General features: G+C 43.3%; 3 protein-coding genes and 1 non-coding gene across 4 annotated transcripts; 1 reads left to right on the forward strand and 3 right to left on the reverse strand.

Annotated features, from left to right (window-relative positions):
* Positions 1 to 1,641, forward strand: LOC102701224. The gene has a single exon (XM_040529602.1). It carries the CDS (start codon positions 227 to 229, stop codon positions 1,193 to 1,195), a length of 969 nt encoding a protein of 322 aa, XP_040385536.1. The 5' UTR covers positions 1 to 226; the 3' UTR covers positions 1,196 to 1,641.
* An 11,014-nt stretch (positions 1,642 to 12,655) lies between these two features.
* LOC102701500 (RING-H2 finger protein ATL8-like) lies at positions 12,656 to 15,207 on the reverse strand. Its single transcript, XM_040529234.1, has 2 exons — positions 14,671 to 15,207; positions 12,656 to 13,095 (listed from the first exon to the last, which is right to left on the reverse strand). The coding sequence occupies exons 1-2, from the start codon at positions 14,982 to 14,984 to the stop codon at positions 12,708 to 12,710; spliced, it is 702 nt and encodes a 233-aa protein (XP_040385168.1). The 5' UTR covers positions 14,985 to 15,207; the 3' UTR covers positions 12,656 to 12,707.
* Positions 15,208 to 16,818: 1,611 nt separating this feature from the next.
* TRNAA-AGC lies at positions 16,819 to 16,891 on the reverse strand. Its single transcript has one exon. It is a non-coding gene; the product is annotated as a tRNA-Ala (tRNA).
* Positions 16,892 to 20,916: 4,025 nt separating this feature from the next.
* Positions 20,917 to 22,393, reverse strand: LOC102703534 (probable glycosyltransferase 3). The gene has a single exon (XM_006663755.2). It carries the CDS (start codon positions 22,391 to 22,393, stop codon positions 21,041 to 21,043), a length of 1,353 nt encoding a protein of 450 aa, XP_006663818.2. The 3' UTR covers positions 20,917 to 21,040.
* Positions 22,394 to 23,390: the final 997 nt, after the last annotated feature.

Genomic DNA, 23,390 nt, shown 5'->3' on the forward strand with positions numbered 1-23,390 from the left:
TGCATCCGGGACCGATCGGACGGCCACCGATCGACGGCCGGTGATCCAACGGTGACGAATGAGAAGGTGAAGCTTCGGTCGTCCTCTCCACTCCCCGCGCCGGCGGCGGTTAGCAGTTAAAATCGTCGCCTCCGCCATAATAACGAGTTAGAGGGAAGGAACTGCTCCACCACCACCTCCTCCTCTTCTCTCAACTCCGCCTCGCCGCGGATCTCCTTCTCGGGACATGGTGAGCGCCTCCGGCCTGCTGCTCCCGTCCTCCGTGCGGGGCTTCGCCTCCTGCATCGGCGACGGCGCCGTCCGCGTCGGGGCCTGCACCGCGCCGTCCGCCACCCGCACCTCCACCTCCTCCTCCTCCTCCTCCTCCGCCGCGGGGCCCTCCACGCTCTCCGTCACCGCCTCCTACCGCGTCGCGCTCGTGTCACCCACGCAGCTCCGCCTCACCTGGGCGCACTCCCCGCTCGGCCCTACGCTGTCCTTCTCCCTCTCCGTGTCCGACCGCCCCGTGCTCGTCCGCCGCCGGAGAGGGTCCTGCGCAGTCCCCTCGGGGTCTGGGGACGATGACGTCGAGTCGGAGTCGTCGGCGGTGCCGCCGCCTCCGCCGCTCGCGCTGTTCTGGGACCTCACCGCCGCGCGGTTCGACGCGGCGGCGTCGCCGGAGCCGCTGTCCGGGTACTACGTGGTGGCCGTCGCCGCCAGCGAGGAGGTGGTGCTCGCCGTGGGCGACCTGGCGGAGGAGTTCGTCAGGGCCAAGTTCGACGGCAGCCAGATCCCCAGGGCCCGCGCCACGCCGTTCGCGCGCGGGGAGCGCGTCGTGGTGTCGTCCGACGCGGCGGCGATAACGCACACCGCGCGCGCGCGCTTCGCCGAGGGCGGGCCGGAGCACGAGGTGAGCGTCGGGTGCGCGCCGGGCGGCGGCGGCGGGGACGAGCTGTGGGTCAGCATCGACGGCAAGCGCGCCGTGCAGGCGCGCCGGCTGCGGTGGAACTTCAGGGGCAACCAGACGGTGTTCGTCGACGGCGCGCCCGTCGACGTCATGTGGGACCTCCATGGCTGGTGGTTCCGGGAGCCGCCGGGCTGCGCGGTGGTGATGCTCCGGGCGCGGAGCGCGCTCGAGAGCCGCCTCTGGCTGGAGGAGGAGGCCGCCGCGCCGGGCTTCTCCCTCGTCGTCCAGGCCTTCAAAACACCACCTTGACGACGACGACGATCTTCTTCAACCTCAGGAGGTCCCATTTGCTCACTGCAGTGACTGCACTGGGCACTGCCTTCTTCTCCATTGGAGACTCGATGATGGAGTTTACCAAACCATCAAATCAATATCTGCTTCTTGATTACAACTTGGACTTAGATTAGAATAATTTCTTTTATGTGATATAAGATAATCATCATGTGTGGGAAGAACAAGATCATGAACAGGTCATATACTGAGAGATTGGTGTGGATGTTTAGTGTAGGATCATCATCATCTTCTTCTTACTTTACTGAATAATTGTTAGGTTAGTCTGTTTGTGTGCGTGTGTCCCTATACAGTTAACAGGGAACAAAAGAAGCCAATTCAGAGTGTGCTTTGATTCTGCTCTGCTCTATGTATCAGGTGTTGGAGATAATAGAGTGCTACTTTCTGATGCTTCATGATGGAAATCGGTATCTACCTGCATTGCCAATTTGCCATTAACTCTTTTACTGTTCTTATGCAATGCAGCACTTAATTAACAGTCATAGAATCACAGGACTGCCCCTTGCATCGTTTTGTACTTCAACTGTGTGTATATACTACTCCCTTCATATTTTTTTATACGACATTGCTGACTTTTAGATCCACGTTTGACCATTTGTCTTATTCAAAAAATATATAATTATTAATTATTTTGTTATAATATGATTTATTATTATAGGAACTTTAAGTATGCCTTATAATTTTTTATATCTAGATATAAATTTTAAATAAGACGAATGGTCAAACGTAAACATAAAATCAATGACGTTATATATAAAAATATGGAGAGAGTAGTAAAATATGGAGAGAGTAGTATGTACCAGGATTAACATGACAATGTCTGCGTAGATTCTTCAAGCGTTCCATAAAATCTCTTGCATATCTTGTACTTCTTCTGTATACTGTTTATAGCTTAAATGCTGAAATCTTCAACTCTCTGTCAGTTGTCACTGATTCCTGAGATATATATGATTCTCATGTCTGGCGTCATGCGTATGTTTCTCTGCAGTTAACACAAATCCACTTCCATCATGTCGATCTCTGTAGTCTTCCTAACTGATTTCTTCAGTTTTGTGCTGCTTTTCTTCCCAGAATTGATTGCCATCTCCTAACCGTATAGCTGGTGCCACATGCTGTTCTACATTTTGTGCAGTCTTCTCTGATGAAGATGCAGGTGCAAATGTAATGGCACTGCCCTGATTTCACCGTGGTCCTAGCTGCCTCTGCAGACAAGTAGAGGAGGTACTGCACTACTGTTTGGTGTTTGCTTCGTGGTACAACTCGTGAGAGCTTTTGCTTTCATGCTGCTGCCTCTCCTTCTCTCACGAGAGAGTGAGTTGGCTTACTGGATTCTGCACTCGTTGGTTGCTACCAGTATGTTTTTTCTCTGAGTTTTTCTGTCTGCTGCTAATGAGCTAATTAATCCAAACAATGCCAAATTGGTAAACAGAAGTAGGAAAAAAGGAGAACTGATGCTGATATGATATCTCCCCCAGCAAGCATGTGAAGGTTGTCTCATCATCAGCTTTACACTTAAAACTCTATTTCAGAAGCAACCATGTTGGTGCATCAAGACAAAATTTGTCACTTCCTTTCTGTCTTGTCTTGGTTTTCCTTGTACACTTGCTACCAAAGCTTGAAAAAAGCATACATTCCTTAATATGTGTTGGTTTGCTGTTGTGGACACAGTTCCATTGTTGCAGGAATCATCATGACACTAGCATTATCTTACTAGTGTTAATGTGATGAGGGCTTTTTTTTACTGCACCTGGCATGCTCTTTTCTGCTAAATAGCTGAATGGTTGAATAGATGAAGGCTCTGATCAGTTGACCAAGAGCCAATTATACGCCAAACAATGTATTAACGACTAAAAGTTAATTTGTAGGTAAAATTTTACACTGTGCTCTTAGCAAATATAATGTCATTGGTGAAAAAGACACCCCCTCAAATCAATTTCAAAATTAATTTCAGGAGTCAAAAAATTTTGGTAGCAGCAAGTGTGTTTCAGGCCAAAAGATGAGACCCGAAAGATTTGTGATACCTACTTGAGAGTACAAACTAATGAATTAATAATTATAAAGTTGAACATTACAAAATCACACATACAGAGCTTTTGTTGAAATCGCACAGTATATAATCTGATTTTAGTACACACAGGAATTGTTCACAAGGCACTTTGGCCGGCCTTATCCGTGGGTTGATTACTATACTACCGGCCAAATTCAGTGTTGCTATCACGATTTATTACGGATTTGCTTTCAAGATATGCAGCGTATATGATGATTAATGGACAATGGTGACCCCAACGATCGAATTGATATATGCATGAATTGAAACAATGATGGTACGCTGAGTTGTTGGCGTGAGTAACTCCACGCAATCTTGTGTTCTTAATTTCAAGAGGTATCACGAGGTATTTAATTTTGTAGTACCTCCTCAAATTAGTTACGGAGAGTTAGCATAAAGTGGAACTAAATTAAAGACACTACATCGATCTGGTTCAAATACAAGTCGTTTTATACGTATGGTCCTTATCCTTTCGCTTTTGCTTATACTTACAATCCAATATTTAAATTTTTAACCTTAAATATATAGTTGATTTTGAGGTTAAACAAAATTTCTATTTTTTTCGTTTTTTAAATATGTCGTTTAGTTTTTTCAGGCAAAAAGCCAAAAGATAAGGCGCTAGAGTGAAAAATAACTCAAATGATTTTGTTTTTTTTCTCTTTGCAGAGAACTCGAATGTTATTCTTTTTCTGGCCCTTCACCCAGACAGCTATACTTCGATGCCAAAATTTGCGCTATCAATTACGGAGTATTTGGTAGTTCAATAATATGTACTCCACAACCCACCTAAAAATTTACTAATTCTGAAACTTTCCCCAAATTTTTGTACTAAATAATTTTTTTCTGTGGGGCACTAAACAAAACTACCATGTAAAAATGTTATTTCGCGATTCTTCCATGCTTTCCATGCTGCACGTTTATAAACATGGGATGCTTAAAGAAATCAGGAAATGATGCTTGATAAGGTTTACCCTTGCAAGTTATGTAAAGTGGCTTACATGGGTTGGGGATGAAAGCAAGGGGCTCTTTTTCTTTCACTCCTATCGTTATCTGAATCCATTTTCATCTGTTTGATCTATTCCAATCCTGCAAGTCGCTAATCTTACTGGCTAAACATTCCTATCAATGTAAGAATGCTTCAACGAAACAAATTATAATGTCGAAGAACACTATCAAATCCCAGCCAATGGTATCTTTAGATTGTCAGCATATTTATCAGCTAGTGACGTATCATATCACATCATATCATGTAATGTAATAGCCTGTCGATTTAACGTCGTAACAATTGTGCGTTGTGTGTATATTGGCATTGATGGTGCCCCCCTAGGGCTGGTTTGTTTCATTCTTCTTGTTAATGTACTTCCTCTGTCCATAAAAAGACCTCAATTTTAGTAATTTTAGACATATTAGACTAGTTATTATGGATGTCTTAACATAACCTCTAAGATGCTATGTATGATCTGATGATAAGGTGAAGGAGAGAAAGCGGGAACTTCTACCAGTTCCAAGAGAAAAGGTAGATTGGACAAACATTTACGGTTGGAATTAGTGTTTAGAAATAGCATATATGCAGTGTGTTGTATATATCACGTCTTAGGACTTGTTTGGTAGGTCTCCAACTCTTAAATTTAACTCTAGGAGCCTGGTCTAAAATATAGTTGTGGAGTATCCAGCTCTATTTTTTCTAATTACTCTCGCTCGCTCCGCTCTTATCTTTATCTTGTGTGAAGCCAAAATTGTTTGATTAGGCTCTAGCTCCAGAAGAGGTGAAGCTAGAGCAGGAACCATGCCAAAAGACCCTTATTTAACGAGTTGCTTATATAAGTAAAATTAGAGGTAGTATGAGTTGCTTACATGGATAAAACTAGAGGTATCATATGTCCCTACTATTACACTTGCTCTTAGTGTCACTGAGAAAAGACAAACGTATCCTTCATTAGGTCCTGGACGGTAATTAAACCCAGGCACAATGTCTCCTGATCGATGCAGCTCCTTCACATGTGGAGACAACTAATTGCACCCGAGAATATAATGCATGTGTAACAGTGAGATAATTGTTGTATATATACATACATATCAGATTAATTATCATACGTGCCATTGTTAACTTAACAAAAACTTGGTCGACGTCTCTTTTTTCATCTACAGTTCATGTGTGTCTTCCTAAGTTGCATATATAGAACCTATTTTGTAGAAAAACTTCGTGCATTGGTTACATGCAATAAATATAAAACATAAAAAATAATGTATTAATATGATTGAAACAACTAAATAGATAACTCATGTATAATTTGTCAGTTTAGCTACCTGTGTACGTGAAATATACAATGCTGTTTAGACTATTGTACGTGCTCTAAACGAGGAGTACTGGGTCCAAATCTAACAACTAAAAATAATAAACGAGTAGAAAACCTTGAGTATTAATAAAGAGGTCCTGTTGACCGCATGTCTAAACATAAGGTTTTTGTTGGACAAATACTTAAAGGTCATTCTGAACGAAAGGCTTCATTTTTATATTTCCAAATTGTATCACAAAAATAACATAAATATTTAGTTGATGATTGAAAAAGTTCATACAATGCAAAAGCTTTATTTTATCGTTTCATAGGTAATATATAACAGACACACGCTACATTATTAACAGTGTACACATGGTTAGACAAAACTGAATTCATCTCTCTTCGAAAATTCATTTCCCTATTATAAAAAAAATATATGGATATTGCACCATATTCAAGGGGAATAAAACTTCCAATTAGAATGGTCAGGCTGTGTTCGTTTGGGATTGTAAACCCTTCATCCGCACGTACGTAAAACAGAGCGTGGATTAGTGTATGATTTATTAGTTATTAAGTGTAAAAAGCATGAAAAATAGCTGATTATGATTTTTAAAGTAACTTTATTATAAATTTTCTTTTTGCAAAGAAACATACCATTTAATAATTTAAAAAACTGTTCGAGCAAAAATATAAGTAGAAGTTGGGAACCCACCCTGCCAAACACATAATTAGCTTAAAAATAAGGTCTTTCAAGGACGAGGGAGTACAAAGATAAGTAGCACACCTGCGAATTTGAGAAAAAAAAAAGATACTCATTACCTTGTCAGCAAACTTCCGTTGGATAATCGACACGTCCATAATCATGAAAAATTGCATGAATATGTAAAATCTCCATTAGGCGTCATACTTTTGAAATACCCACTATAAACATCATACTTCATTTCTTCAAATGCTTCAACTATATCCTTGTTTAAAAAGAAATATTCCTATCTTTTTTAGAGGTTTGGTTCAGTCCAATAAAAAGTATCTCGAGATACCGATACCTTGCGATACAAATCGTCTCTGATCGTTGGATATAACAGTACACATCATACTCAGTTAGATCCAATGGTAAGAAATGATTTGGTACCTCGAGGTACTTTTTGTTGGACCCGAGCATAACTCAAATCTCATCTTTTTAACCACCCATCAACTGTGCCCTTCTCTTTTACCCCTTAACAACCGTGAATACTATGATACATATCTGCCGTTTGCTTGCTATGAAGGCTAGAAGAAAGATACCACTCCAACGTCTCTCAAAGAGAAAAGTGAAAAGATGAGAGAAAAAAGTGATCACACCGCCCCTCTCCAGATGGAATTTAAATGCCAATCTAAGTGGCTTCACATGACACAAGCATTTGTTTACCATTTTGTGCCTCTACGAGTAAGCACCAAACCTGCTTTCGCCAAAGCTTCAGGCTTTCAGAAGTAACCATTAACCAACTGTGAGTCATAAAAGCTGTTTAGGAATCAGTCAATCCATCATTAAGACCGAAAAGCAAAAGGGAGAAGAGTAACATCGACCAAAAAGATGAAGAAATTTATTTATTGATTGGCCTAAACACCTGAGCTGAATTCACTGCATATCGCTGGATTACAGCTAAACACAGCGAAATGTAGCAGAACAAGCAATGATGTGGGGGATGGAGCCTGAAAAGGAAGTGTACGATGGTTGATGAATGTTTGAGCCTTGATGGACAGTCCATGTCGTCATCATGCTGCCCGGCCGGCGGTGGCTTGGCGACGACGACCCTGTCGATTGCTGCCATGAACGTGCCTGCGAACTCCGGGTGTTTCTCGTGGCTCATGTACCTCGTCAGATCTTGAGAGTTCAGAAGCTCGCGAAGGTCAGGGAGAAGACATCAGTGAAGCCCTGCGTCTCAGCAATTCAGCATCTCCTCCCTTCCCCTGAAAAGAAAAATGACACTTTTTTAGATGCTGGAAATGGTATAAAAGAACAAGTTTTAGCTGCAGGTTAGTTCAGGTAGTTAATCGGACTAGTAATATTATCTTAGGCATGTTGTATCTGACTGGTCTACAAGTTCATCCAGTTACTGACGCTAGTAATTTGGAGCAGAAAAGCAAGTCTGAATATACCAGCACCGATGTGCATATACCACTCAAAGCATTTCACAATGCCCATCTCTGAAACAAGCTTATGCAGGATGTCATCTCATCTCCTCCGCCACACCAGGGTGGCTTCCATGAACTTCACCAGGAAAAAGGTGCTTGATTTCCACCATGGTCGGAAAGCGCAAAGCTCTCTCACCTCCGCAAGAGTGCGATGATCACCACCACCATTTTATTGTCGGTGTGAGTGAGAGCCGCTGCTCCGGTGAGGTCCACCACAACCGGCAGGAACCACTGTAAAGCTTACCAAGGCCTTTCTTGGCAGTACACTACTAACACTTGGTTGAATCATTTCAGCATAGATAGGTAGTCAAGCCCCCACAATATTGAAGCAGGGAAGAAGAACCATTGCTGCTAGCTGCTACTGCTTTGAGCACATAGTTTAGATCTGAACGATACTCCCCCGGTTTTTAATAGATGATACTGTTAATTTTCTGGTGTATGTTTAATAATATTTTTTTACTTAAAAAATATGTAATTAATTAAAGGTGTTTTGAGCACAACTTTTTTTTATATTTACATGAAAAATTTTTAGTAAGACAAATAATCAAAAATATTGATAAAAATTCAACAGCATCATGTATTATAAACTAAGGGAGTACTTGATTGGATCGACCGACATCCGTGCATGGACAACCGTAGGCTGGTTTTCAGAGGATGCGTCACCATCTGAACATGAAACTTCAGATCTTGAATCAGAATTATTTGGTTCCCACCAATGTAGATCATGTTTGATCAGTTAGGGCATGTTTAGTTCCTAAAAACTTTTTCCCAAAAATATCACATTGAATTTTTGGACACCTAAATAAAGCATTAAATATACATGAACATTAAAACTAATTACATAGTTATGGAGAAAATCGTAAGACGAATCTTTTGAGCCTAATTAGTATATGATTAGTCATAAGTGCTACAGTAACCAATATGTCCTAATGACGGATTAATTAGACTCAAAAATTCGTCTCGTGGTTTCTAGACAGAATCTAAAATTTATTTTATAATTAGACTACGTTTAATATTTTAAATATATGACCGTACGTATCAACGTGAACTCTCTCCCAAATTTGTTTCCTAACTAAACGTGGCCTTAATATCAGATTCACACCAATTGAGTCACCCTATCGTACCATGGTGATGGTACATACTGCAATCAGACTTGACAAAAAAATAGGACACTGAAGCCACATGCTGCTGCAGGAGCGTGTGATGTGAGATTGTCCAAGTAGATCGAAACGAGATGGCTAATTGGCGATTGATATTAGATGCTGTTCAGGAAGAATTTCCGCACGACTTCATGAATGGGGCAGCTCCAATTTGCTGCTCAGTTAATCTCCCAGGACATGCATCATGTTCCTCTCAAATGATCGGATCAATTAGCTAATCAAGAGATGTCCTTCATTCTGTTTGCCCGTGGCATTGTAGGTACTTACCTTTTTTGCAATTTTGCAGATGCACTGTTGTTAACAGTAAGACATTTAATACAATGAGATCTTGAATATGGTAACGAATGAATGTGGTTTCCTTAACATGAAAACTAAACGGCTTCTCATATTTACATCAAACCCCCTCCAAACTAACCTATAACAGCAATACATGGCTCTCATGTGTTGATGTTTATAAATACAGCCATGCTAGAAAACTGCATCACGTTGGAACGGGATAGGCTGATAACTAGGTATCAAACCTAATACACCTATGTTCATACCTGATACCTACTATCTCCGTTTCATAATAACTTCATTTTTCGATTTATGTGTCCAACGTTTTGACCATTCGTCTTATTTGAAAAATTTGTACAAAATCTTAAAAAAATTAGTCACGCGTAAAGTGTTATTCATGTTTTATCATCTAGTAGCAATAAAAATATTAATCACAAAAAAAAATTAAATAAGACGAAGAGTCAAAACATTGTATCTAAAAACTAAAAAATGAACTTATTGTGGGACAGAGGTATCCCGTTCTGTAAAGGTACGCCGTTCCATATTCTCTTATAAATAGGATTTTTTTATCATCCTTGAGAAATATCTTGAGATACCAAAAATTTTACTGTAAAATTTTAATACCTTACGGTACATTATATCTTAAAGTACTAAATTTTTACGCATAAGTATCTCAATGTAATTTTTAACAATGACAAAAAGGCTCACACCATATGTAGATATATAGTTCATGTCGAGATAGAGTTTGTACTGGTGTAAAAATGGAAGATTGAGTGAGTAAAAGAAACATGCATCACACAGAAATTTTAATTATACCGTATACAATAAAAAGGCGACTTGTATTCTTGAAATAATAAAATACAAGTTTTTCTTCATAAGTATTAACAGTGTAAAAAGTAGGAAATCTTGGTTTGATGTTCAGAAAATAATTTAAATATTGTGTAACATGAAGATTACATAACTAGAAACAAGAACATTAATAAACAAAGCAACGTAACCAGTTGAAGAAAACGCAAACAAAAATGGCCTTGCACCCCATATTTGGAGTTGATTTTTTGACCAAAGTTCGTTTTTCAGCCTTGGCATTTAGATCGATCTGAGTACGTATACAAAATTTTTATTCACAAATTATTTCTTGTTTGTAAATATATTATTTGGGTTTTTCTTTGAAAACTCAAACAATCACCCCTTGTGCACCGGAGGTTTGGAAAAAAAAAAACTTATGTTCAGAGGCCGCGTTTGGCCAAGGGGCCTAAGTTAACTTATATGTGGCACGGAAAACATAGTAATAGATTAGTACATAATTAATTAATTATAAATTATTAAAAAATATATAAAATAGATTAATATAATTTTTTTTAAAGAATTTTCGTATAGAAAATTTTATAAAAAATATACAAACGTGTGCATGAAAAACGAAGCGAATAAGTTAACTTATATGAGGCAACGAACACGGCCAAAGAGGGAAGGGATAGTGTATTAGCCGCACCCTTCTAATATTCCACGAATGCATTCGTTCCCGAGGCGTGCATGACACTTCTTATGTGAGTTTTCTTCCATGCCTGAATCTTTGTCCTGTGAGGAGTGTAATTGTTGTTGGGCTTTGTACCTGAATACAAGAACATCAGTTAAACACTAGTAGTAAGCCAAAAGGAGCAAAATTTGTTATTAAAAATAGGAAATATTCCTTGGCAACGATTGGACATTGGTATACATTTATGTGAATTAAGACCCAAGATTTTCAGCGACCAAAAAAAAAAACATATTCAATACTACTCCGAGGATGAAGCAAAATGGAGAGACGTTTCTGAAACGAAGATATAAGATTGGAGAAAGGAGGGCGACCAACTCACAACAAGTGTTGATATTGATGCGGATGCATCCACTGATTTTGAGCCAAATTTTTGCTTCTGCTTAGGTTTATAAGCATGAAGCCCATCTTTTTGCTTCTGTTTAGGTCTATAAACCAAATTTTAAAATTTTAAACTTAAATTTAGAGTTGATTTTAAGATTTTTTTTGCTAAAGATTATTTTTTCAGTCTTGGCTTTTAGATCGCACGGAATATATATATATATATGTAAAAGTTTTATTTATAAATTATTTTTATTTGCAAATATACTGTTTGGTCACCCCAATACCCCATGCTCTTTAGTTTCATCCTTGCTCAGATGCTCCTCCGGCTCATCGGAGCGATGTCCTCATTGGAATCCATGGTGTAATCGACGACTTCGACCGTCAGCGTCCATGGTTTGATCAAGGTCAGCAGAGACGAAGATGTGTAGGGCATGGTGCAATCAAGGTAATCACACGAAGAACATGGCACTATACTACAATGCACAATGATGGTACACTCTTAAAATTAATAGCCAACACTCTTTTTGTTCTGCTTTTGATTTTTGATGGTGTAGCGCCCTACAGAATACTTGTTAGAATGGGGCGGCCATGGCATGCAGGATGTCATCCACTAGACCACCATGGGTCCTTCCATGAACTTCACCATGGCCGAAAAGCACAAAGCTCTCGCCTCCAGTGCCTTCCCAGGGTGCAAAGCAGCAGCAGGGAAGAAGAACCATCACTACTTCTGCTGCTGCTGCTTTGAGCTTGAGCACACAGTTTAGATCTAGCATGAGCCATGATTGGACCGACCAGCATCGTGCATTCCTGGGTGGACAATCATAGGCTGTTCTTCTGCCACTGAAGGCCCCTCTGGCCCTGCAAGATTTGGTTTCCAGAGGAGGCAGCACCATCTGAAGTTGAAACACCAGATCTTGGATCATAATTTTTACTCAGAATCTGTGCTGTTTCCCACCAATGAATGTAGATCATGTTTGATCAGCTGAATCCCAGAATCACAGCAATTGGGCCACTATACCACACCATGGTGCAATCAGACTTGACAAACATAGGACACTGAAGTGAAAGCCACATGCTGCTGCAGGAGCCGTTGAATAGCAGTGTGTGATGTCTGACTAATCGCTAAGTTGATCAAAACAATATGGCAAGTTGGCAAGTGATATAGATGCTATTCAGGGAGAATTTATTCACGACTTTATGAGTAGGGCAAGCTCCAGTTTGCTGATCAGCAGATCGCCCAGGACATGAACTGGAGTGGTCAGGTTCCTATCAAATGATCCCATCACTGAACTGTAGTCGGGAATTACATCGTCATGTTTGCCTGTGGCATTCCAGGTACTTCTTTTTTGCAATTTTCAAGATGCATTGTTGTTAACAACAGGCTAGTGAATACAGTGAGATCTCAATATGATAAGAAATAAATGTGATTTTCTTAACAAGAAACCTCAAAGGTTTCTCATATATTTACATCAAAACCCCTCCAACCTAACCTATAGTAGCAATCCACGGATCCCCCCCCTGTGTTGTTGTTTCTAATATTACAGGTAGTTCACCCGGCAGAGAGCAGACAGAACAAGAGAAATTTCAAGCAGCTAGTTGAAGGGTCCTAGCTGAATGCATCATGATCTGTCATGAATACGAGGACTCTACTGTTTTTTTTTTTTTTTGCATTGTTTGATCGCTATTTCTCTCCAGGGGGATTAACTTCAGATGATGGCAAGCTGTTCCCCCCTTCCACTGATGGACTACGTAAAGTCCGATTCGCCTGGTCAGGTTCGTTTCTAACAACCTGTGATGTCCTTGGTGAATGCCCTGTGCTGACAAATAGGCAATTGCATTGATCTGATCTTGATGCTTCAGGAGAACATGGAGGTATTATTGCTGCACTTGGTAAAGGAGACATCGTCTGCTTGCTATCAGGGTAGTCACCCAATGAAATTCTACATACTGGGCATGTTGAATGGTGCATCAGCCAAATATCTATGCAGGCCACGTGAAAACCGTGGCCACAGTAGGGAAGAACACGGAGAACATCTTTCTCTTCATATTCTGCAAGACAGACGACACACCTGCCAATGGTAATAAAGCAATTAGTTCAGAATCTAGGCTTGGTATAACTGAGAAAAACACTAAAATACTCCCTCTGGTAATAAGTATTTGATGTTTATGACAAGAATTAGTCAAACTTTTGAAACTTTGACCATCTATAATTTCTCAAAATAAATAGTATGCACAGATTTGTCTCGGAAAGTGCTAACATGCCTACAACATTAGACTTTACTACTATCCACTTATTCTAATATATAATTAAAGGTCAAAAGTAAAATCTTGTCCTAAACGTCTATAGATAACAGAAATGACAATTCAGAATATATACGGCAGAGTAAACAACAGTGTTCCACCATATTTGCTTTAGATGCAATAATGCCTGGTAGAAATCAAACATAGTAGCCCTTTGTAAATACAAGACAAACATAACAAATAAAAGCATGTAACACCTCCAGATAACAGTCAAATGCATAAAACAACTAGGCTCATCCTTGCTACCAACATATTAATCACAGATGAAGGGATGTTTAACCCATTCATGGCAGTGCACCATCCTTACTGAAGAGCAGTTAAATATTTTGTACTCCATTGTGATTTATCTAGCAGCCTTTAGCTGTTCAGTAGCAATGCAGTTTAGGGACCTCACGATTCAATAGTCAATCTCCAATCAAGCACAATAATCAAGACTTTGGTACTGAACAAAGCAACTTTCTTTTTCTCAGGGACCAATATCCACATGGACCTAGTTAATCTATGAACATACACAATGACGACCTTTTTTTGGTACTAACCTCGCACGGTGCCGTTTTTTAAAAGGTTTTTTAGTAGCAGTTGTTTATGGCTATGGCTTGCCATGATCAGATGTGTACAAGTAGCAGCAACTGATTAGAAGCAAGCAGACACTTTCCCAAGATTAGTACAGAAACAGCTAATTTTAGGCAACAGGTTGAGTGACTGTCTCTCTCACTAATTAGCTGTTGCCTTGCAAGACTCAGCGACTGTTGCTCAGCTCTAACTAACAATGGATCGTAGCACAGTTCAAGCAACTATTACATACAACAGTTTCAGATTGAACCATGCCATATACCCAAAACCCACCCTAAAAACAAATAATACGACCAGTCAGTTAGTCTCCTGTTCCTAGATATGTGAAAAGAATGAGTGAGCACCAAACGAAAGTAACATCCCGACGAGCCTGTCAACTGACAATGACATGTGCTGAAACAGAAAGTATCGAATTGTATTTTATAGTGGGTGACAGATCCCCTTTCCTCACCCATCTGAGGGAGTCCTCGCAACTAGCAAGACCGCAATTTCAGCGGAACCACTTCCCTTCCCCCCACAAAATAATAATCAACTCGATCCTGCGCTAACTAGAGCGTGCGCAATCCCAGTGTGACAGGTCCATTCAAACCGCAAGCTCCACTCGAATCGCAGTGATTAGTTCAGCCAACAAACGCAATTAGGAAGCTAATAGCAGCGGCGGCAGCAAGACGGTAGATTCGAAGCTTAGATGGCACGCAACGCGACGATCGGAATCTCCGATGGGGCGGGGGCAAGGGATCGGGGAGTAGAGTGGTGGCGGTGGTACTTACTGGGTGGCGGCGGAGGGCGAAGAGGAGGGGTCGGAGGAGGAGAAGGCGCGGGTGGGGAAGGCGGCGAGGGCGGCGGGGTCGAGGCCGGAGGAGGCGGACGAGGAGGAGGGAGGGTGGTGGCGGTCGATGTAGATGGAGAGGACCCCGGCGGCGGCGAGGTGGGCGAGAGGGGAGGAGCGGCGGAGGCGGGCGCGGGCGCGGCGGCGGCGGAGGAGCGCGCAGAGGAGGCGGGAGCAGACGAAGACGATGAAGAGGACGCTGACGCAGAAGCCGAGCAGCGTGAGCACCATGCTCCTCGACACCCCCGACGCCATGCCCTCCCTCTCCCTCCTCCCTCTCCCTCTCCCTCGCGATTAGTAGTAGTAGCAAAGAGATCGAAGCAAAGAGGAGGAGAGGAGAGAGGCGAGGCTACATGGGAGGGAGAGGGGAGGTGGCGTCCCGTTGCGATGCGAGCGATTCGGTTGGGTTGGGTTGGGTTGGGTTTGGGATGGGTGGGAGGTGATGCGATTCGCAATGTCAACAGTGCAGCGTGACCGCGGCGCGGCTGCGTTTTTCGGTCTATTGTGTACTCTATCCGCTATATAGCAGGGAGGAGGCAACGATTGGTACGCGACGCAGGAAGGCATAATACGCACTATATAGAATAGAAATAGGGAGGAGCCAACGATTGGTACGCGACGCACGGAGGAAGGAGAGCCAACGGAATCCGTTCATAACACCCATGCATCAAAAAGGCCTAACATGTTGCAAGATTGCGCTAGTAACGTCCCGAGGGAGTAGATCGTTTTTTATTGAGTGCACTCCATCCGGAGAAAAAACAAGTCGCCTCCCTTCCCTTCTAGTAATAGTTTTCGGTATGTTATCGGGTATCCTACTTCCCTATCCAAATATACGGGATACAACACCTGCTCAATATTTTTTTTATGTAGTGTTCTTTGCTACAAAATACGAATAGGCCAAACAAAAACATAAAAACCAAGATATTCAATCATCAATTCAGTCTCAGATGGCCCGAATTGAGTTAACCAAATAGATTAAATTAGTATAATAGGACTAACATGCCTAAGTATTGTCCATTAGGCCCAATGACATAACATAATCCATATATCTCATCCTTTCACTCCATGCCTACCACCCAATGCCTTGTCGACACCACCACCCCCTCCTCTGTCCACCTCCTCCTTTTTCAGAATCCTATTTATTCACTTTTGTTATATTTAGGGCCCGTTTAATCATGACTACATATAATCCGCAAGGTTATTATTGTCAATGTGCTTCGTATTCTCTCTTTTAGGAGTTCTGAAGCAGATCAAGCTAGCCAAACAGTTTTGATCTACTCTTCGGCTCGCACAGGAGCAGCTCTCATTGGAGTTGGAGTTTGGAGCTAGGATCTGGAGTTTAGAGCTCTACCAAACGGACCCTTATAAGTTAAAAAATTGAATTTTCAACTTTAACTTTGGAAATGATTTTAGTTTTTTAATCATAGTTTATTTCCAATCTTGACTTTTGAAACGCTGAGAATATGTATGTAAATCTTTTATTCATAATTAAAATTATGGTTTATTTGTAAATATACCGTTTGACTTTTTCTATAAAATAAACCAAACAATCACATCCGATACAATCAGCCCTCGATGCAAGTGCCGGCCACACCTCCTCCTATAGGCCCAGGTCATAATCTAATGTACTACTATAAAAAATAAATCTGAGGATCTCGTGTTAGCCAGGGAAACGAAAAGGAGAAGTGAAATTTGATCTCTCGTTAGCAAGGTAAAAAAAATAGAAGATAAAAAATAAATCTTAATATAAACGAATCTTAAGATCGAACGTAAGTAAACAAAAAAGAAGATAACAATAAATCTTAAAATCGAATGCAATGTAAATAAAGTGAAGATAACAATGAATCTTAAGATCGAATGTTTAATCTCGTGTTAGCAAGGGGAAAAAGAGAGGTGAAATTTGCGAAAAAGAAGTGAAATATGCAGAGAAAATGAATCTTAAGATCGAAAGTTAGATGAAAAAGAAAAGGCAAGGGAAAAAAGAGAGGTAAAATTTGCGAAAAAGAAGTGAAATTTGCCAGAGAAAATGAATCTTAAGATCGAAAGTTAAGATGAAAAACAAGTGAAAAAGTGATAACAGAAAAAACTTTGGAGATGCGGGGTATCGATCCCCGTACCTCTCGCATGCTAAGCGAGCGCTCTACCATCTGAGCTACATCCCCGTATTTGGCCAATTTTTGTTCAAATCTTTATTAATCAATAGTCCTGGAAGCACAAATGTAAAGAGAGTTTGTCTGCATGCTGTGACCATCCATTTCTTTACGCAACAGCATTAGCTCAGTTCAGAAAGAGCGATGGTGCATGTGGTCCGTTTCACTTATCCAGTTTCATTCTATCTCAAGCCAAAACAGAATCCAAACGGCAACGGATGACTTTCTCCACTATAAAAGTCTGGATCGAAGTGTGTCTGATTCGAAAAAACAAGTACAAAAAGGAGGGGGGAAAGGAACATTTGTTGCGTCGTTCATCACATATTTGGTTGATCTCTGTGCCTAATTCAGCGCTATGGAAGGTATTGCAATCTGGCATCCTATCGTCGGTAAAGATAAAACCCATCGATATAGTTTATTTGAACGAACCCGAATTTAGACGGTGCTAATTTTATTTAATCTAGAAGGATAAAAGTGAACTGTGCAGATTTAAAAACAAGACTGTACACTGTACATGAGAGATGCTTCTCCTATTCTCCAACGGTCAAAGTTTTGGCCTGCACACAATGACACAATGTAATGAGATTGTCGTATACGAACTTCCCTTGAACATACTCCCTCTGTCAAAAAAAAAACGAATTCTCCGGTTTCCGTGTCGAACGTTTGACCATTCGTCTTATTTAAAATTTTTTTAGAAAATTAGAAAAAAATTAGTCACACGTAAAATACTATTTATGATTTATCATCTAATAAAAACAAAAATATCAATCACAAAAAAATTTAAATAAGACGAAAAGTCAAAAATTAAAGGTAAAAAGTGAAAAATTAGTTTATTTTGAGACGGAGGGAGTACGTAGGATTGGATGGCATGGATAGTTGAATGATCGTCAATGTTTCTTACAAAGCAACCAAAACAAATATTTTAACCAAGAAACATGAAAAACAATGGACGAAATTAAAGGGATCTAAGCAAGCTTCAATCTAATCAAAAGATGACATACATTCACTAAAACCTAGATCGGTTAAAAACAAACGATCGAATTGCGCTAAACTTGGTGGCTGACCAGAGTCGGCCTTCTGAAACTACAGGCTCCTTCACTGCTAAGACGGAAGACAACCTCAAGTCAAAAATCCTGCGATTTCGCTCATTCCATAACTGCCAGGAGACGAGGAGGACTAAGGAGTCAAAGCAGGACCTCAGGTGGTGAGGTAAGCAAACTCTAGACGAAGGCCACCAGTCCTGAAGGCAAGCGCCACTACGGGGAGAGAGTGACGTCCAGCCCAACGGTGATAGCACATGGTGCCAGACCTGCCTAGCGAACACACAATCAAGGAGAATGTGGTTTGCTATCTTAGGATCCTGCCCGCACAGGGAGCAGACAGAGTGGCTAGCAATGCCATACGTCTGGAGCAAGTCAGCTGTCCAACAGCGCCACTGGAGCACGAACCAGAGGAAGAACTTGCACTTGGTTGGGCCCTTCACGTGCCAGAGCAGGTTGGCACACGGAAAGGACTGTTGGCCGATGAAGAAAGCCTTGTAGGCCGAGCGCGCTGAGTACTGTTGGTCACTAGTCCAGCGCCAACACAGACGGTCCTGCACTCCGAGCGAGAGTCGGATGTGCTTCACCGCCTCCCAAACGAGGAGAAACTGACCAATGATCGAAACGGTAAGCGCTCCTCGGATGTCGGAGATCCATGCGTCGTTAGCCAGGCCAGTGGCTATAGAGCGTTGGTTCCGAAGATGACGAGGCACTGCGAAGAGCAAGAGTGGGACCAGGGAGGCTATTGACCGTCCGTCTAGCCATCGGTCGATCCAAAAAAGAGTGGACTCCCCGTCCCCAATGATGGAAAAGGAAGAGGCGGCGAACATGTCAGAGACACTACGCTCGAAGTGGTCCTTCAGGCCAGCCCAATAGGGGTGACCCGAGTGCTGAGGCCAAAGCCAGCGGAAGCGCATAGCAAAATCAACAGTCCTCAGGTTCGGTATCCCTAACCCTCCCAGAGCTTTCGGACGACAGACGTTTGATCAGGCCACTCTACATTACCCCCCATAGGCCGAGTCTGATCCCATCCAGAGGAAGGCACGACGCCTCTTGTCGATGGCTTTCATAGTCTAACCCGGCAGGCCAACCGAAATGGCTACGTGGACCGGGATGGAGGATAGCACCGACTGGACGAGCACCGTGCGACCGGCAAGAGAGAGAAGCCAGCCCTTCCATGGGGGTAGCCGACGGGACACCTTGTCAACCAGCGGTTGTAAGGCCATCCTCGGGAGTTTACGGACCGAGAGAGGAATCCTGAGGTAGGTACAAGGAAAATCAGAGATAGAGAAGGGGAAGGAAGAACGGATTGGCTCCAGATCATCCGCCGAGCAACGAATCAGAGTGATCGAGTACTTAGAGAAGTTAGTACAAAGACCAGAGGCTAGGCCAAAGACCGAGAGGATGCCTTGAACAAATTCAAGGTCGTGACGGATAGGGGAGAGAAAGAGGACTAGGTCATCCGCATAAAGGGAGGCTCGATGAAGGATAGCCGGATCTTCCAAAGTTACTATCATATCTCTATCTTTATATTTCAACCTTTTATACCATAAAGTAGATGAGGTCCGATAAACATATGACTTGGTTAAAAACCCATATAGACCAGCAAGCTCATAATCCATTATAAACTGAACCACCGGTCCACTAGCTGGTTCAATCACGTCCAAACGCAATGGACCCAACAAATGCAGATACATCCTGTTTCACGGTATCCATCATCTTCATGCGACTAACCTAGAGCATAGCTATCCAGTGACCTCTCTCAAACTGACTAACATCGAAAACCCCAGGGTAGTCTCGGTATCTCATCACTCGTCATGATCACCTACTATATATGTTCTCCTACGCATCAAAGATAAAGAAAACATATCCTGTAAACAATAATATATTTTACCAATTATTCATCATACATATGATAGGTGATCTTATAATATAAGCGCGATAAACATTATTATTCCATTCATTTTAAAATAAAAGTATTGCTATATTGTTTTAGCAAGGATTAAGGCAAAGAATAAAAAAATACGGTGTATCTCAATAAATGAGAAATGGATGGGGTGGGAGGGTAGACGAAGATAAAACGGGAAGAATTTTGAATATGAATAGATGGATGAAAGTAATATTATCAATAATGCTATAAATATTTATATTGTGAAACAAGATTGAAATTTTAGAAATAATGATATTTTGAAATGGATGGAGTAACGGTCAGTGCACATTGAACCATAATGGAACCAAACAAATCAACCTTTTTGAGTCATGGGAATCGTCGGTTCAAAAAAAGTATTTGTCAATTTCCCCTTGTCTTGTTTCATTTTGTCCCACAATTAAAAAAAAACAGAACCAAAACCAAAAAGGAGCAGATGACTTGCTGCCACAAATTACTGTATCATCCAGGGATGGTAATTTCCCCAGTAGGGGCGGGGCAAGGGATATTTTAGCCCCATGGGGTTTCAGAGCCGGGGCCCCGGTTTTGGTCAGGCAGGGTTAGGGAAGGGTTTACACCCGCAGCGACCCGGAGAGGTCTATTAGACTTTAAAATGTAGTAAATTGAAAGCCCAATAGCTAAAAGCCCAATATAATTCTAAAGAAACCCTAGCTAGCTAGCTGCACTCTCTTTTGGTCTTTGCCTCACCCTCCTTCTCACTCTCACTGTCTCACGGCGGCACGATGGCAGGACTCCGCGGCGGGCGTCACAGCGGTGTGACACTGGGGGCATGGCGGCCGATGTCTTCACTCCCTCTCCAGCGATGGTGAGTCCCTCCTTTCTCTCTGTGCACTGTTTCTTGGGGTGTCGGGCCCTTCCGGGTTCAGAGATTCGTCGGGGTCAAGGCCAGGGGAGGGTTTCGCCCCATTTTTGTCTTGCCGGTGCCAGAGATAAAGTTTGGGGTTAGGACCAAAGTCGTTCTTGCCTAACCTAGTCCCGACCCGTCCCATTAACAACCCTAGTATCATTGCCATCATTACTATTTCAGTGCTAACAAAAAATCTGAAACGATGTGTATTTAATCCAATAAACACATAAAAAGGAAAAAAAAATTGCGGGATCGATCGATCACACATATATTGGATTACATCTGTGCCTGATTTAGAAGGGGGTACAAGAAAGTCTCAAATTTCTTCAGGTTTCGATCTTGGCGTCCATCTTGAGCGCGGCCTCCTTGTTGACGAGCGGGCTGTTCGTCCGGTTGGCGAGCCGCCGGACCCTGGCGCTCGCCAGCGACCGGTGCCGGAATCCGTACAGCCGGAGCACCTGGTTGTCGGCGAAGTTGAAGGCGCGCTCCATGCCGCTCAGGCAGCGGTCCCGCGGGTAGTCGCCGAAGCTGCCGCAGGGCTTGCAGCCGACGAAGTGGGTGACGAACGGCCACCGCTCGTCGCCGAGGCCCGGGTGGTGCTTCTCCATCATCTCCTCGTACTTGTCGACGAGCCCCGCCCAGAAGCCATGGAGGAAGTACTTGTCCTCCACGTACACCTTCCCCATCCACCGCTTCTTCTCCGTCAGCAGCAGGTGGATCAGCGCCGACTGGTCGTCGGCCTCGAACGCCGGCCGCCCCGTCAGGCTCGCCGTCAGCACCTTCCCGGCCTCGTCGCGGACGCGCCCTTTGGGCCCCATGGGCGCCCACGCGTCGAGCAGCTCCAGCGACCACTGGCAGTTGCGGAGGAGGAAGCTGCCGGTGTTGAGCGCGACCCAGGAGCGCTTGCCGAAGAGGAGCTCCGGGTAGCCATGGATGACGAGGTTGCTGGCCACGTAGCGCTCGAGCGGGAGCTCGAAGGCCATGTCGGTGAAGAGCGCGTCGCTGTCCATCCACCACACCCACTCCACCTCCGGGTGGGACAGCATCAGGCGGCGGAGCAGCGGCAGCTTGGCCCAGTAGCCGGCGAGCTCGCGGTCGAGGTGCGCCATGTTGTGGACGATCTCGATGCCGTGGAGGCGGCAGTAGTCAATCTTGTTCTTGGTCGCCTTGAGCAGGTAGTGGTCGCCGGTGGCGTCGTCGCACGGCGCCGGCTGCGAGCCGGTGACGAGCAGGATCTTGGGCTTGCCCCGGGCGTCGCGGGACGGGAACGCCGGGTTCCGGGACAGCCATTGCCGGCGCTTGGCGTTCCAGCGCGTCACCTTGGGGCCGAGCGTGTAGGTGTGGTTCGAGCTCTTCCTCGCCGTGGGCGTCGTCGAGTTGGTCGTCGCCGACGCGTGTACGCCGCCACCCTCCTCCTCCTCGTCGTCGTCGTCGGCGTCGGAGCGGATCTCGCGGAGGATGCGCTCGAGGTCCTCGACGACCCTGGCCTCCTCGGCAGCCGCCACGGCGTCGGAGCCGGCGACGCCGTAGGCGAGGATGTTGATGCCGACGGTGCCGCGGAGGACGAGCAACGTGATGAAGCCGCAGATGAGCGTGATCTTGACGTTGTTGATCGTCCTCTGCATCTGCTTCCCCCTCGCCGGCCTCCCCGCCGGCCGCCCACCGCCGGCCACCGCCATGCCAACCAACCTCGACGTGCGTAGCAGGTGCAAATGTAAGTACGTGGAAGAGGAGGCAGGCAGTGAGCCCGTATTAGTTAGAGACGGACGGAGTGGGGGGAGGACGGTGGTGGCTGGCCGGTCAATGCGCGCGACGGGGGGGACGGCGACGTGCCGGCGAGTGGGCGGCGACGACGTCTACACCTCGGCTCGGATCGATTCGATTCGCGCGTGGCGGCAGGGGAAAGTCAGCGCGCGAGGATTGAGGCGGGAGGTGGTAATAATATGAAATTCGGGGCAGGCCAGCTTTGATTCTTGTTCTGGAATTACTGTATCCTCGCGGAGATCTGCGACTTCATTGGGACAAATTAATCAAGTAAGAGCACTACAGAATTACTAATGCAAAACACCGGTTATAATTTCTATATACTTTATTAAAAAAAACTAGCGTTGTACACTACTCGTGCAATGCAAATACTATTAGTTTATATTTAAATTTAATGTTACTTAGTTTTTATCATGTTTTCGGTGTTGTATACAAATCATTTCTCATGCAAGATGTTTTCTTCTCTTATTTTCATCTACTTATTTGTCCTGTCATATTCTATCCTGTGTAACAACTCTTTTAATTCTATGTATATCATCCTAGCCATTGTACTATTAATGTCCTTAGAGCAAGTTTAACGTAGAGTCAACTTATTAGTTATAAATTTATAGCTAACATGTATAAGTTGTTAGCTATAAGGTTAGCTTCAATATTTTTTATATCTCTTTATCTTACTTATACATATTTAATGCATATATCTTAATATGTATAGAGCTATCTATTCTATGACAGCTAGGGTTTTATTTATCATGAGGGCATCCTAAACCGTTCTTGGGCGAAGACGCGATAATTGACGATTATCATGATTATGGAATGAAAACCGTACAAATTCAAGTTCCAAAATTCAAAAAATATCGTCACAGTTTTTGGCCTCATATCGCGTGGTTTCAGACGATTATCATGGCGATATGA

This window comes from Oryza brachyantha, chromosome 12, assembly GCF_000231095.2.
Source record: "Oryza brachyantha chromosome 12, ObraRS2, whole genome shotgun sequence".
Classification (NCBI taxonomy): Eukaryota; Viridiplantae; Streptophyta; class Magnoliopsida; order Poales; family Poaceae; genus Oryza; species Oryza brachyantha.